Source organism: Ruditapes philippinarum, unplaced genomic scaffold, assembly GCF_026571515.1.
Source record: "Ruditapes philippinarum isolate M1 unplaced genomic scaffold, ASM2657151v2 ctg6881_1_1_1_1, whole genome shotgun sequence".
Lineage (NCBI taxonomy): Eukaryota > Metazoa > Mollusca > Bivalvia > Venerida > Veneridae > Ruditapes > Ruditapes philippinarum.
This window is the reverse complement of record NW_026866650.1, coordinates 87,731-103,579: the sequence shown is the minus strand read 5'-3', so window position 1 is coordinate 103,579 and position 15,849 is coordinate 87,731. Positions and strand designations below refer to the sequence as shown.

At 31.9% G+C, this 15,849-nt stretch overlaps 1 protein-coding gene across 1 annotated transcript; it reads right to left on the bottom strand.

Annotated features, from left to right (window-relative positions):
- Positions 1 to 4,024: 4,024 nt before the first annotated feature.
- Positions 4,025 to 15,457, bottom strand: LOC132733224 (zinc finger protein 239-like). The gene is made up of 5 exons (XM_060719826.1): positions 14,042 to 15,457; positions 11,998 to 12,113; positions 8,900 to 9,070; positions 7,559 to 7,678; positions 4,025 to 6,804 (listed from the first exon to the last, which is right to left on the bottom strand). The coding sequence occupies exons 1-5, from the start codon at positions 15,439 to 15,441 to the stop codon at positions 6,449 to 6,451; spliced, it is 2,163 nt and encodes a 720-aa protein (XP_060575809.1). The 5' UTR covers positions 15,442 to 15,457; the 3' UTR covers positions 4,025 to 6,448.
- Positions 15,458 to 15,849: the final 392 nt, after the last annotated feature.

The window sequence follows — 15,849 nt, the reverse complement described above, 5'->3', positions numbered from 1 at the left end:
CTTCAGGTCTTTTATAATATATTGCATACTCTTGCAAAATATTTGGTATTTTAAAAACCAAGAATAGTTTTTTTCTCTAACAGAAGCAGGTGCACTTCTACGAACGACGACACTTTAATATAAAACAAACAATGCAAGGAAATAAGGAAGGACTGATGGGGGTGATAACAAAACACCCTGTCAATATATAGGCTAGATATAAGCAACAATTGTGGTATAGCTGTAACTGTGTTTGTTGATAGTAAAACTGACATTTATTGTAAAATGTCCAAACACATTAGTACTCTCAGTTAGAATATGCCAACTTGAACACACCTTAGTTGTACTTTTAGTCAATTGTTTTTTTCGTCTTCAGAATTTTCATGTTGAGAAGTATACGTGCGGGACTAAACATTTTATAAAAATTTAGTTTGTTGGAAAATATAAAGTATTATAATAAAGTAAAAGAATTCGTATCTTTATAACAACGGCCGTTTTCGTCAGACCATCTTAAATGTGACATTCGCCTATATTACTACGCACATGAATCTACAATAAAAACGCGGTACACATAAACTAACATTTGACTGCCATACATAACATTTTACCGCTAACATTTATTACAATTACATATATAATGTATATGGAATACTCGTAATATTCTTTGATGAATTTATCATCATCAAAATAAGTTATCAGTGATCATATACTTCTGTTACATATTATAAGCATTTCATCACATTCCATAAGGTTGTCGTTTCGTATAATCCACTGTTATCCATTGTAATATCATTGTATTCTATATACATATGGTTGTACTTAAGTTGTTATAATAAAGATATGATGGTGTTTGTAGAGGCAAATGATGTTGTTATCTGGAATAACATATTCCGCCGTATTTTCTTATTTTGGTGACACTTTCGTTCCGCGGTATGGTGATGCTTTCACACAGCAGTATACTATAGTGGTCCGCAAGTTCATAAAGAATAATCACCATTAAATTAACGTTTACTGATTTGCGCCGTAATGCCCGTATCTCCCTTGCCAATAAGGGAGTCGAGTATATGACAGTTTGAGGTAATCTGCAAGGTCAGCAATTTACGCTTACTAACTTTAATGCCATTGCTCGTACCAGATTGTCCAATGAAAGGAAATTGAAATTTATTTATCCAAACACAAACGGACAAGGCTTTGATATTGGTGGAACTTAATAAAAGGCAATCATTTTTTCAGTCTTTTAACGTTCTAACAGTCGTTTCGATATTTGAAAACATGCATTGTGTTTAAAATATATATTACAATACTTGAATCAGTTTATTCTTATATTTACAGTAAGAGTTTTCATATCCAAGGGAAATAACTATTTTTTACACAAAATATATGTGCAACGTTAGTTACCCCCCTTAGAATTCTTTCCACTACCAGAAACCTTTAATTTATCAAGATCTTGGACCATAAAACTATGACAATATTTTGTTTTGAGTTTCTATCGCGGTCAGAGGAGGCAAAACTTACTAATAATTTATATCTATTACAAAACACAGTAAGGGATGAAAGAATACATCAACATGCAGATTGATGTAATAAAGGGGCTACATTTTACTGATCTTGAAGTTTCTAAGGAGGTTTTGTCCATGAAATCTAAATTAGTCATAACATAAATGTCATCTTTTGAAATTATTTTATTCATTAAAATTCATTCAAGGAACAAATTCAACAATCACTCTTAAAACAAAATACAAAAATACAAAAAAGTACAAAAAATCCCTAAAAACAAACTATCATATCAACAAAAGCTTGATCTGTTGAAAGAGAAAATAAATAAATAGTCCAGTTCAAACAAGCGTCACATTTGGTAAACTATTTTGAAAAGAAAAAACAACAAAAGAATACATGTTATCAACTTATGTGAAGATAGAAAGCTATGTAAAATGTAAAAATAAAAAACTTGCTGTATTATGGGAGGTATCTTCTGTATTTTAAAAATATCATTTTACAAGTGTTTGCAATAGGAAAATGGTTAACATCCCAGTTACACAGAGCCATCGGTGATTGATCGGTAGTTTTTTTAGCCAAATTATGGAGTGAACCCATGACAACATATTTAACACCAATATCACCTACTGGTCACCTGTTTTCCACCTGTCAACTGCTATTAGGGAAAGATAAGTTTCATCTGTGAAAAATTACCGATTGGGATTTTTTAACATGTTTAAAATTCTTGATCGGTGAAAATATTTTACAAATAACAGACAGCAACCTATATCACAAGATATGCAAGCTCTTAATCACGGATAGCGTCGATCGGACAAAGATAACCAAATATGAATCACCGGCCATATCTGACGGAAAGTGTTTAACCACTGATGACTAGCTATCAAACACCGATTAATCAGCGTAATGCTCGATTTAGCTCCAATTAACAAATGATAAAAACCGATAGTATTTCAGTATTTTTATCACCGACCCAACCCTGTTTGAGTTTGCTTCCTGTCACCGATGGCCGTTTACACAGAAAACCAGAAATAAATTCACGCATGACAACCGATCATAACAGCGAGTAAATTTAAAATTAAATGACCGGTTGGGGACCTACCGTCTGTGTAACTGGCCCCTAACACCAAGTAAGCAAGTTAGACTTTTACTCTTCTTGATAAAATATAAAATAAATTTAAAATTTATATCACTAGAATTTTGATTTGTTAATTAATTAGAATGGTAAACAACATGTTTGCATACAGCCAATGATGTGGCTTTCTTTTTCCTGTAATAGTAGTAATGCTGGTGGGATATCTTTTTGAATGGAACATTGCCAAAAAAGGTTCTAGGGTGGGTTATATACATGAAGTAACAATTTCTCCCCGTCTTTGGGGAAACAACATACCTCCAGAATAAATACAGCCAAATTGTAATACAAAAATAAATGGCAAAACAAAAACAAATATCTATTTACAACTGCTGTTTTAATTTTTAGTGCTACCGATGTATTTCAATTATTTCAAAAAATTAGTTAACATATGAAACAAAGCAAATGATGACATACAATTTCTCTGTAAAAGGCATTGAGATAGTAAAATATTCCGTCATAGGAGTATGCTCCTTTCTACAAAACCACACAAGCTATTTTTTTTAAATAGTAAAAAAGTATCAAACAGTATGTTCTGTATATACATTCTACATTACTGCATTACAGATAAGCAATTAAATGTACTCATTATTATATAATCCTTTAACAAAACTATACATATCAATAACATCATCGAAAACAATGTTTGCAACTAAGTTTAAGATATATCAATCAAAATGTTCTAATATACCACATCAATAGGTTTCAGATATATCAAACAAAATATTCTAATTTACCACATCAATTTGTGCAAATGTTCAATATCAATATGCAATTATGCACCACAACAATATGTATTAATGCAACTTGTCAGTATGTACTAATGAACACATAAACATGTACTAATTTACATATCAATATATACTATAAGGTTCTATAACAATAGGCACTAATGTACACATCAAATTGCACTTCTGTACACATCAATATATACTAATGTACACATCAGTATAAACTTATGTACACATCAGTATGTACTAATGCATACATCAGTATGTACCTATGTACTATAACAATATGCACTTATGTACACATCAATATGTACTAATGTACACATCAGTATGTACTAATGTACACATCAATATATACTAATGTACACATCAGTATGTACTAATGCATACATCAATATGTACCTATGTACTATAACAATATGCACTTATGTACACATCAGTATGTACTAATGTACACATCAAAATGCACTAATGTACACATCAATACATACTTATGTACACATCAGTATCTACTTATGTACACATCAGTATGTATCAATGTACACATCAATATGTACTTATGTACTTTAACAAATGCACTAATGTAACGCATCAACATATAGACATTACATGTTAATTAAATGAAATAATCTTATTCTTCTGTATTTCATTTTCTTTAAGAGATTGAATTTAGAATAAAAGTAAGTTTCATAGCTTTTTAAGAGAAATAACAAGAATTAAGAGTTATGAAAATAATGACAGGAGCTATTTGATCATGTTCCTAGCAATTGCAGTTTTTATATCACAGGAAATCAAATCACCTCAAATTAAAATAAAAAAAAGAGAAACAAGAGATGTTAACAAAACATTGAAGTACCAGTAATGGTTAGCAATCTGTCATGTTACCTAACTACAACCTTCGGTATCTGATAAGTGATCTCTAGTTATTGATTACATACACTTTATGTCACAGTGATCTTGACCTTTAACCAAATGATTTCAAAATAAATAGAGGTGATCTACAGATCGTAACAAACTCTACTCTGGACTGTAGGCCAAAGTGAGGATTGTAGGTCAAAGTGAGGACTGTAGTTCAAAGTGAGGACTGTAGTTCAAAGTGAGGACTGTAGGTCAAATTGAGGTCTGTAGGTCAAAGTGAGGACTGTAGGTCAAAGTGAGGACTGTAGGTCAAAGTGAGGACTGTATGTCAAAGTGAGGACTGTAGTTCAAAGTGAGGACTGTAGTTCAAAGTGAGGACTGTAGGTCAAAGTGAGGACTGTACGTCAAAATGAGGACTGTAGGTCAAAGTGAGGAATGTACGTCAAAAAAAGGACTGTAGGTCAAATTGAGGACTGTACAGGCACCGTGAGGACTGTCCCTAAAAGTGAGGGCTGTAGGTCAACATGAGGACTGTAGGTCAAAGTGTGGACGGTAGGTCAAAGTGAGGACGGTAGGTCAAAGTGAGTTCTGTAGGTCAAAGTGTTGTCTAGTTTTTGATCAGACAATGTATTGTATGTGTTAACTAAGTGACAAACATCTGCAAGGCAATATACCTTATATGTTATTAAAACTAAGGGGACAAGTACTTATGATTAACTAACTGCATTGAAAATAATGACAGTGTTTGTGTTCTTTCATCAAATTCACAAATCTTTACCAAACAATTGTAAGGTAAATCACTTGACAAAGACATTAATGAACTAGATGAAGCAATCACAAAAAATAAGTCATGAATTTTTGTTATATCAGTAATTAAGGAAGTTAAAACATGTAAAAAAAATCTGTGACAAATTCTTAAGTAAGGGCTGTAAAGTGCTTTTATCTGATTTGTAAGTATATCACAAATGTTAAAGGGACTCCCTGAAGGTTTTTTGACATGAACGGACATGAAATAATATAAAGAGAATTGCATACCATATAATGGAGGCCTGGGAGAATAGCATGTTTCAGATAATTTGTTCACTATGTTTTTCCAGAATATAATATTTTTTATCATGCAAAATGACCAAGAAAAATAAAAAAGAGAAAAAGGTTTTAACTAATATCAGACTAAGAATTGTTAAAGAATCAATTTTTCAAATTATTTCCGAGTACTATACATCTTACATATCTTGCAACATTTATGACAGAAAATATGAAACAATACTTTTTCCTACTAATATCAATCTCATTAACCAATACTAAAACTTTGGACTAAGTACTTGATACACCTGCTACTAGTTTCCTTTCAAATTTTCGTATACAGAATATGAGCAAAAACGAAAACAATACATTTTTTGACAAATACAAAACGGTTAACTAACAAAATATAGAGGACTATAAAACTAAAATGAGGTCACTATAATCACTAACATAAGTAAGTCATGTTAAATTGCTGATATGATACGACAGATATTTTGATAACATTCCATCCTTGGTAAAGATTCTATCTGATAACTTGCAATACTGTATCAATCCTCGGCAAATTTCTTCACCTTTGCCTATGCCTATATGTTATAATAATAAAAGTTTGTTTGTTTGGGTTTTACGTCACACCAACACAGTAAAGGTCATTTGGCGACGTTCCAGCTTTATTGGTGGAGGAAGACCTCATGTGCCCTTCCGTGCATTATTTCAGGCACGAACGGGCACCTGAGTAGAACCACCAACGTTCTGTAAGCTAGCTGGATAGCTTCCTCACATGAAAGAATCCAAAGTCCCTGTCCGGATTCAAATAAAAGTTTCACATAACAAATCTTGTAACCCAACAAGTTGCAATGCCCATAATTGTACAACTTATAAACACTGATTGGTGTCATCAAAAGTAACAAACAGGTTATGTCTAAAACTGTGTGCTTATCTTCTAATAAATTTATTTTGGTCACATAAATTCTTTAGTCCAAGGTTATAAAACCTACATATGAGAAAAGAGTTTCTCCTTAATGAATATTTGATACCAAAAGGTAAGAAATTTACCAAGTTTATACAGGCAGTTGATGGATGGAATGTAGTAAACAATTTAACATAAACAAGAACAATAACAAAACAAGATGTAAGATTTTGATCTACTTTGTCCTGTGACACTACTGATACGTCCTTAGCTGAATTTACCAAATCTTTATTGAAATGAACATCATGTTGAGGGGCTTTTCAATTAAACATGACCCTCCGCACTGTGTTTTGATAAATTTTTCACAACACAAGAATCCTGTATTTCTTGTACAGTCAAAGGTAACGTAAGTTCATCTGTCGAGTTATCATAATTATATTCTTGAGTGTTGGTGTAAATCATTTGGTAATCGTTTGGTGGGATTAATTTTTTTATCGCTGGATAATATGGTGCCGAGGTACACATGTCAGTGTTGGTGTAGGTATACAAGTTCTCAGTATCAGTTATGATATAGTTTGCTGCCGTTGACGTTTCTGTCTGATCGGTACCCTGACTATAAACCGTATCCCTTGTTGAGGTAACTTTAGAAGTGTTATATCCTTCCATCACATCTGAAATAGCTAAATAAAAACAGAAAGATTATATTCCCCAGCTGTCGTAGGTTGTACACAATTTGTGCTAAAAGCAGAAAGTTTGCTATATATTTCTCCTGGAGATCATCAGTGCCAGACAGTTACAAATAGATCATTATTATTGACGTAGTTAAACTTTGTAGAATACAATGAAATAAGATTTCCCAGAGTAACCTTTATATCAAATGAAATATAAAATTTAGTATGTTCATACTTCAAGATAGAGCTGTACATAGAGCACTTTACAAATTCATTTATTGTTCAGTAAAGGTTTATGCTCAATTTATGGGTTTTGGTAAATTAACTTTTTATGTAAAATGTGCTCTGACTTTAAGAACATCTCTTGCACATAATGTTATGTAAGTCCTCTTAGATCAAAATATTATTGAATATTGTATATTATAACCTGTATGTGATAGTTTCAAATATAATAATATAAATTTACATGATACAATACAACACAAGTACAGACTGTTCTACCATGTGCCTGGACTATATGTTAATGTATTAATTTTGAAAATATGTTATGATGAAGTGCTTTTGCTATAAATATTTAAAAAAAAATTATATCCTGTTCTTGTAAATTCTCTACATCATTTGAATTTGAAAATTATATTAGCTTTTAAAACTATCTTTATGCTTTTACCATGTGCATTTATTTTTTCATAAATAAAGATCTAATTTTTCATTGCTCTTATCTTTTGCAGTTTTATGGGTAGAAATAATAACAGAAGTCATTTACTTGTTAAAGCATTCGTGTTCTCCTCTAATTGCATATTGTGTTGCTTCTTCAAATGTCGTCTTAGTTCTTTACGTTCAATATATTCCGCCTTACATACAGCACACTTATACGGTCTTTCACCTTCGCAATAGTAATAATAAAATAGTTATATGATAATAATACATCAAATAATAATCATGTCTCTAATTGAAATTTCATACATATTAAAAAAGACATTCTTTATTATACAAGAAGGATATGATGGCCGTTGATTGCTCACCTGAAATATTTAGAGAATGTTTTATTACTCTTCAATAAAGCCCAATATAGCCAGACAAGCATTAGATGGAAATCCTCAAGGTACCAGGCGAAGAGGGAGACCCACACGCCTGGTGTAAAACCTTAGATATAGAGCTCCGCAAAACAAGGATGTCATAGTTTATGTAAACTATGTGTCCCCCAAGGGCAGACAATTTTATCCCTCACTGTGGATATGATTTATACTAGAGGACCATAAAGAGATTCTACATGGGCTCTAGGAATTGTCGTTTCTGAGAATACTTAAAAAAATCAATTTTCTCTAGTAGTCAATGTACCTGGGCAAGCCTTTAATGTCCCAAAATCAAAATTTATGTAACTTTAGAAAAGTCCATTAGGCAATGATACATGTCAAAAGTTCAGCTCTAAGCCATTTTCAATGTACTTTCAGAGAAGTAGATTTGACTAAATTTTCCTATATAAGTCTACATAACTGACCTCCAGAGCTGTTGTCACTTTAAAACCTGTGAGCTTGATTTATTTAACTTTGGTAGAGGACCCAACGTGAGGCTACATGCTAAATATTTAAGCTGACTGGACATTACAGTTTCTCCAGAGAAAAATCATGACAAAGTGAAACCAACATGGGCCAATTTTGACATGTGGAGCATAAAGTTTAGTAAAAATCTACAATGTAATAAGAAGGAGATATTGTTTAAAGAAGTTAAGGATAACATACTAATGTTGCTTGTATGCACTAACTAACTTAAAGTTAATTTTGAAATTTAATAAAACATGCAGAAGTTTTAGACAAGATACAAATTCAAACTGCACATACGCAGACAAGGGTAACACTATATGCACCCCCTCACACAATTTTATGGTGGTGGCCTAAAAGTATTTTTACTTAAGTAATATTATTTCAAATGCAGCATTGAAAGCTTGTGACCTTAACATATTGTGGATTTTATAAGTATTTGTTATTCATAACCTTGAAATAAAGCACTTTGTGAGCTAATGCAACAATGCACACAACCCCTATGTATAATAAATACAAAAAAATATCTCAGTTTCTAACAAATTACCTCTGAAAGTTATATTTACCTGTATGCTTCATTTTATGCACTTTAAGCTGATAGTTTGTCATGAAAGTTTTACCACATTCTGCACATGTAAAGCGGCGATCTCTTTTGTGGACTCCCTGTATATGAATATTAAGATTATACCGTGTGGAAAATCCCATACCACATAAATCACACTGGACCGACTTCTCACCTAAAATATATGAATGTTTCAGGATATATGAATCAAGTTTAGAAAAAAGACAACAAAATAGTGGAATGAAGTATAGATTATGGTCTGCCCTGTTACATATTCAATCAGTCTTATAATTTGAAATTTTTCATGAAATTGTTAACGTTTTTTTTTTCTCAATTCACAATTTAAAATATTCAGCCCCGTTAAAGATTAAATAAAACATCAAGTTGAAAGGATGGTGTAAATAAGACAAGAGTGTGTATAGATGGAATGGAAACAAAACAACAGGGTGTATAGATGGAGTTTAGAAACAAAACAACAGTGTGTATAGATGGAGTTTAGAAACAAAACAGCAGTGTGTATAGATGGAGTTTAGAAACAAAACAACAATGTGTGTAGATGGAAACAAAACAACAATGTGTATAGATGGAGTTTAGAAACAAAACAACAATGTGTATAGATGGAGTGGAAACAAAACAACAGTGTGTATAGATGGAGTTAAGAAACAAAACAACAATGTGTATAGATGGAGTTTAGAAACAAAACAACAATGTGTATAGATGGAATGGAAACAAAACAACAGGGTGTATAGATGGAGTTTAGAAACAAAACAACAGTGTGTATAGATGGAGTTTAGAAACAAAACAGCAGTGTGTATAGTTGGAGTTTAGAAACAAAACAACAATGTGTGTAGATGGAGTTTAGAAACAAAACAACAATGTGTGTAGATGGAGTTTAGAAACAAAACAACAATGTGTATAGATGGAGTTTAGAAACAAAACAACAATGTGTGTAGATGAAGTTTAGAAACAAAACAACAGTGTGTATAGATGGAGTTTAGAAACAAAACATTAATGTGTATAGATGGAGTGGAAACAAAACAACAGTGTGTATAGATGGAGTTTAGAAACAAAACAACAATGTGTATAGATGGAGTTTAGAAACAAAACAACAATGTGTATAGATAGAGTTTAGAAACAAAACAACAGTGTGTATAGATGGAATGGAAACAAAACAACAGTGTGTATAGATGGAGTTTATAAACAAAACAACAGTGTGTATAGATGGAGTTTAGAAACAAAACAACAGTGTGTATAGATTGAGTATAGAAACAAAACAGCAGTGTGTATAGATGGAGTATAGAAACAAAACAGCAGTGTGTATAGATGGAGTTTAGAAACAAAACAACAGAAAGTATAGACGAAATGGAAACAAAACAACAGTGTGTATAGATGGAGTTTAGAAACAAAACAACAGAAAGTATAGATGGAATGGAAACAAAACAACAGTGTGTATAGATGGAGTATAGAAACAAGACAGCAGTGTGTATAGATGGAGTTTAGAAACAAAACAACAGAAAGTATAGACGAAATGGAAACAAAACAACAGTGTGTATAGATGGAGTTTAGAAACAAAACAACAGAAAGTATAGATGGAATGGAAACAAAACAACAGTGTGTATAGATGGAGTTTAGAAACAAAACAACAGAAAGTATAGATGGAATGGAAACAAAAACAACAGTGTGTATAAATGGAGTTTAGAAACAAAACAACAGTGTGTATAGATGGAATTTAGAAACAAAACAACAATGTGTATAGATGGAATTTAGAAACAAAACAACAATGTGTATAGATGGAGTTTAGAAACTAGACAAAAATGTGTAAAGATGGAATTTAGAAACAAAACAACAATGTGTATAGATGGAGTTTAGAAACAAAACAAAAATGTGTATAGATGGAGTTTAGAAACAAAACAATAGGGTGTATAGATGGAATTTAGAAACAAAACAACAATGTGTATAGATGGAGTTTAGAAACAAAACAACAGTGTGTATAGATGGAGTTTAGAAACAAAACAACAGAAAGTATAGATGGAATGGAAACAAAACAACAGTGTGTATAGATGGAGTTTAGAAACAAAACAACAGAAAGTATAGATGGAATGGAAACAAAACAACAGTGTGTATAGATGGAGTTTAGAAACAAAACAACAGAAAGTATAGATGGAATGGAAACAAAACAACAATGTGTATGATGGAGTTTAGAAACAAAACAACAATGTGTATATATGGAGTTTAGAAACAAAAGAACAATGTGTACAGATGGAGTTTAGAAACAAAACAACAGTGTGTATAGATGGAGTTTAGAAACAAAACAACAATATGTATAGATGGAGTTTAGAAACAAAACAACAGTGTGCATAGATGGAGTTTAGAAACAAAACAACAGGCTGTATAGATAGAGTTTTGAAACAAAACAACAGGGTGTATAGATGGAGTTTAGAAACAAAACAACAGGGTGTAAAGATGAAGTTTAGAAACAAAACAACAGGGTGTATAGATAGAGTTTAGAAACAAAACAACAATGTGCATAGATGGAATTTAGAAACAAAACAAGAGGGTGTATAGATAGAGTTTAAAAACAAAACAACAGTGTGTATAGATGGAGTTTAGAAACAAAACAACAGAAAGTTAGATGGAGTTATTAACAAAACAACAGTGTGTATAGATGGAGTTTAGAAACAAAACAACAGTGTGTATAGATGGAGTTTAGAAACAAAACAACAGTGTGTATAGATGGAGTTTAGAAACAAAACAACAGGGTGTATAGATGGAGTTTAGAAACAAAACAACAGTGTGTATAGATGGAGTTTAGAAACAAAACAACAGGGTGTATAGATGGAGTTTAGAAACAAAACAACAGTGTGTATAGATGGAGTTTAAAAACAAAACAACAGGGTGTATAGATGGAGTTTAGAAACAAAACAACAGTGTGTATAGATGGTATTTACAAACAAAACAACAGTGTGTATAGATGGAGTTTTGAAAAAAGACAACAAGATATGTAAAAGTTGTGGAGTGGGTTCAGAAACAACATGTTATGTATGAGAAAGCATTCCTGAATGTTATAGATTTAATAGTGTATACTTATAAACAATAAATGACCTGTATGCATCCTCATGTGTCTATTCAACCTATAGTTTGAAATAAAGCTTGCTCCACATACGTTACACACACAAGGTCTGGAGTCTGAATGGTTTATCATGGAGTGATGTCTCAACCTGTAATAAACATTCTGTAATGATTCTATAACCTGCAAAACATTTCCTACTTCCTACTTTATGGCTAATTGCTATAATATATGGTTTTGCAACTATACCGTAACTGGCCATTTTCTCACTTCAGAGTTACTTGATAAATTTATGTAATTGCATTAATTGCCAAAGTCAAATTATACCAAGAAAAATATGATATAAATAACCTGTATATGACAATATCTTACCATAATGTCATTGTTATTGGTTTGTTTCTCATAGCATCAACAAATAATAAACAAGAGCCAGTTGAACCGTGTGATGCTCCCCTGAACAGGTTTTGGACACAGAAATGTATACCTCTTGTAGTTTTAGAGTTATGTCCTGGACAAAGTTCAAAGTGCAATAATTCCAAACTTAGACAAGACAGAGTAACTGTTCTTTGCACATGTTGCACTTCTCATCTACCCAATGAGATCTATCTACCTACAAAGTTTCTTCATTTGCATTATACTTGGGAATCATCCTGATAAACTGTAATTTAATGTTCAAAGGGCAATGGTAAAAGTAACTCACATGTGAATAACAGGCCTCGACATTAGCGGTGGTCCGTTGGTCCGAGACCACCTGATTTTGGAAAGGACCACCTAATTTTGAAATGCACTGGTCCGTCGGACCACTTGAATTTTCTGGTTTGTGCAAGGCTCATTTGGGAGAATGGCGATTTGGGCAAAATCATGTTATATATATTTTGTTTAAAACCATTTGTCCTTAGAGCATGTATATGGTTCATTAATAGATTAATCTGATAAGTTAAAGAAGGTCTTAAATCATCAATAACTTTCATTTTAAGTCGCTAAAATTTTGTCTATGCAAGTTAAAAGAGTTAAGAATTTGTGATATTAAGCTCGGTACAAATTGCATTCAAATGATGCTAGTAATGATGCATCGTCGGATTACCACAGTGGAACCTTTAACATTTATGTTATTTTACATGTTAATCACACGTGGGGTATCCGACGATGGTAATTATGATATTGTATGGGATACCGTATGAACTTTCAATTTCATATACATGAAAAATGGCAGCAAACTAAAGGAACTGAGAAGTGCATCAAGTTATTTGCTAGTTATCTTTATTTTAACTTTTTAACGCTAAGAGATCCATTTCTTCCAGAGTTAAAATTACTTTTGTTTAAAAATTTTAATAAAAGGTTAAAAATACTCAATGTAAAAAATAAATATCAACCAACAAGCAAAGGGGCGGTAAAAATTCTGTATTCATAATAAATCTGTGAGAATAATAAGCTAACGTATATTTGAATAACAGTAAGAAAAAAAAACCCAGACACAAATGGTTTCACTATTCCCTAACTTGAGTTGAGACAGAAATCACTTCAATATATAAGTTAACACAAATAAGAGCCCTGTTGTGTATTTTTGAATGAGCTATGAAAAAAACAACAAATAACTTCACGACAGAATACCTACTAACTTGTTCTCAGATAAAAATATATATCTAAAATGTCTGTTTTCTTTAAAGGTTAATAATACATCTTTGTCATCAATTTTAAGCATACTTTTTTCTAAACTTACAGTAAAGTGATATAATAATTGACCACTTGACTTCTGGAAGGACCACCTTAATTTCAAATCTAGTGGTCCGGCTTACCACCTGTTAAAAAAGTTAGTGTCGAGGCCTGAATAATCACTCACCAATATAGACAATATGTATGGTACATTCTTAAACGCTAACAAAACATTTCAATAATTGACTAATATAAGATTTGCAAAAATTATAATAATGCCAAAATTTGCCAGACATGAAACCTGATTTACCATATACACGATAGTATATGACCATGACTGCAACATAAAATTGTTTGTGAAGTCTTCCAAAAAGAACAAGTTATAAAACAATTTTAACTTGAAGAACAAAGTCATCAACTACTAACCTTGTAATGGTCTCATATCCTTTACCACATATCTCACAATAGTAGGGTTTAACATCTTGATGTGATGCCTTGTGTGTCTTTAGATGATTCTCGTATTTGTATGATTTTGGACACAGATCGCACAGGAACGGTCGGTCCTCCGTATGACTTATCACATGTTTTTTCATCCTGTGCGGTTTGAGAATCTTTCCACAGTAAGAGCATTCTTCTTCAGCTTTATGATCTTCCTGTTTCCTGATTTTTGTATGTTTTCGAGACTTTTTTGTCACTCTTCTTACCTTTCCCTTTTGTAAATTAGCTATAACATTTAAATCTTCAGTAGTATATTCATCTGTTGAATCATCATCATCATCATCATCATTTTTAATATCAACATTATCATTATCAGCATCATTATTACAATTATCATTTTCAGGAAGGAAATCAGTGTTACTTTTACTTGATTCTACAGATACAGCGTTAGATTTCCCAAAATTATGTATATCACTATTTTCCTCATGTAAGTTATCTTTTTCAACTTCAGTTTTAACAACATGATCACTATTCACTTCATGTTGCTGGACTTTATTTTCTGCCTCTTTGTTACAATTAGCCTTCTTGAAATTTTTTTTCTTGTTTCTTGTTTGAACCTTCTCAGTTCTGGAATTCTCTGGTGTAAAATTTGCATTTACTTGTTTCTTTGGAATGATTTTTGTCTTCTCAAGTAAGTCAATATCCATGCTTTCAACTTGTGAAATTTTCTCAGCTTCGCTTTTTTCAAACAATTTACAAACATACTTGAGAATATGATCCACATGTTGGATATGACTTAATTTATCATCAGATTTATAACCATTACTGAGTTCATCCATATGTAAATTTATATCACTATGATTCACATTGTTATCACTTGGAGAAGTTTTCTTTTCCTTTTGATTCACCTTTACAGCTTTATGATTATTATTTTTTCCTATCAATTTTACATTGTCAGCATCAGTACTTTCACACGTATCATTTCCTCTGTCTTCATATTCAGAGCAGTGCAAACTAAGTGGGTACACCATCTTCCTACTGTTATCTAGTATATATGAACCATTTGACGCAGAGCAATTAACAATATGACTGTGTAGTTTACAAATTGAGAAGAATATTTTCATACAGCTTCGACACTTGTATGTCTCATTATTTCCGCTGTCTTCTTCACTCCATGCATCTTGATAAAGACAACTACATGCATGGATATCATTGTTTGGTAGAGAAGTTTTACCGTGAGTTCTAAAATGACGTAGAAATAAACAAAGATCGTCAAACTTTATTGAGCAGATTCCACATATAAACGGGTATGTTTTAACATCTTGTGATAGACAAGGACTCATAGTTTTACAGTTTTCCATATTGACACTTTTAGAAACATACTCCATTTTTCAAAATTTGAAAACACCTGCAAAAAAAATAAGATAATACTCTATTTATTTGAGACTAAAATGAAACTTGTCTTAATCATTTGTGACTAAAGATGCAAATAAACTTAGATATAATGGCTCTATAATGGTTGGAAAGGCTAATTAAATTACTCCTAGTTACAGCAGGTTTAAGCATTCAATTCAAATGTAACCTCCTGTAATGCAACAAACATTCTCTTCTTTGTTCTTCAACACCATGCTTAATCACTTAAATAACATTATTTTAATTGTATTTGAGCCATATCATGACAAAACCAACATAACGTGTTTGCAACCAGCATGGATCCAGACCAGCCTGTGCATCTGCACAGTCTGATCAGGATCCATGCTGTTCGCTATCAGTTTCTCTACTTGTAAGAGTTTGTA

Excerpts from the sequence above, each read along its gene's own strand:
- LOC132733224 (XM_060719826.1), bottom strand. The coding sequence starts at position 15,441 with ATGGAGTATGTTTCTAAAAGTGTCAATATGGAAAACTGTAAAACTATG. Across the intron at positions 12,114-14,041 it reads GGATATGAGACCATTACAAG|GTTGAGACATCACTCCATGA; the intron begins GTTAGTAGTTGA and ends TGTTTATTACAG. Across the intron at positions 9,071-11,997 it reads ACACATGAGGATGCATACAG|GTGAGAAGTCGGTCCAGTGT; the intron begins GTCATTTATTGT and ends CATATATTTTAG.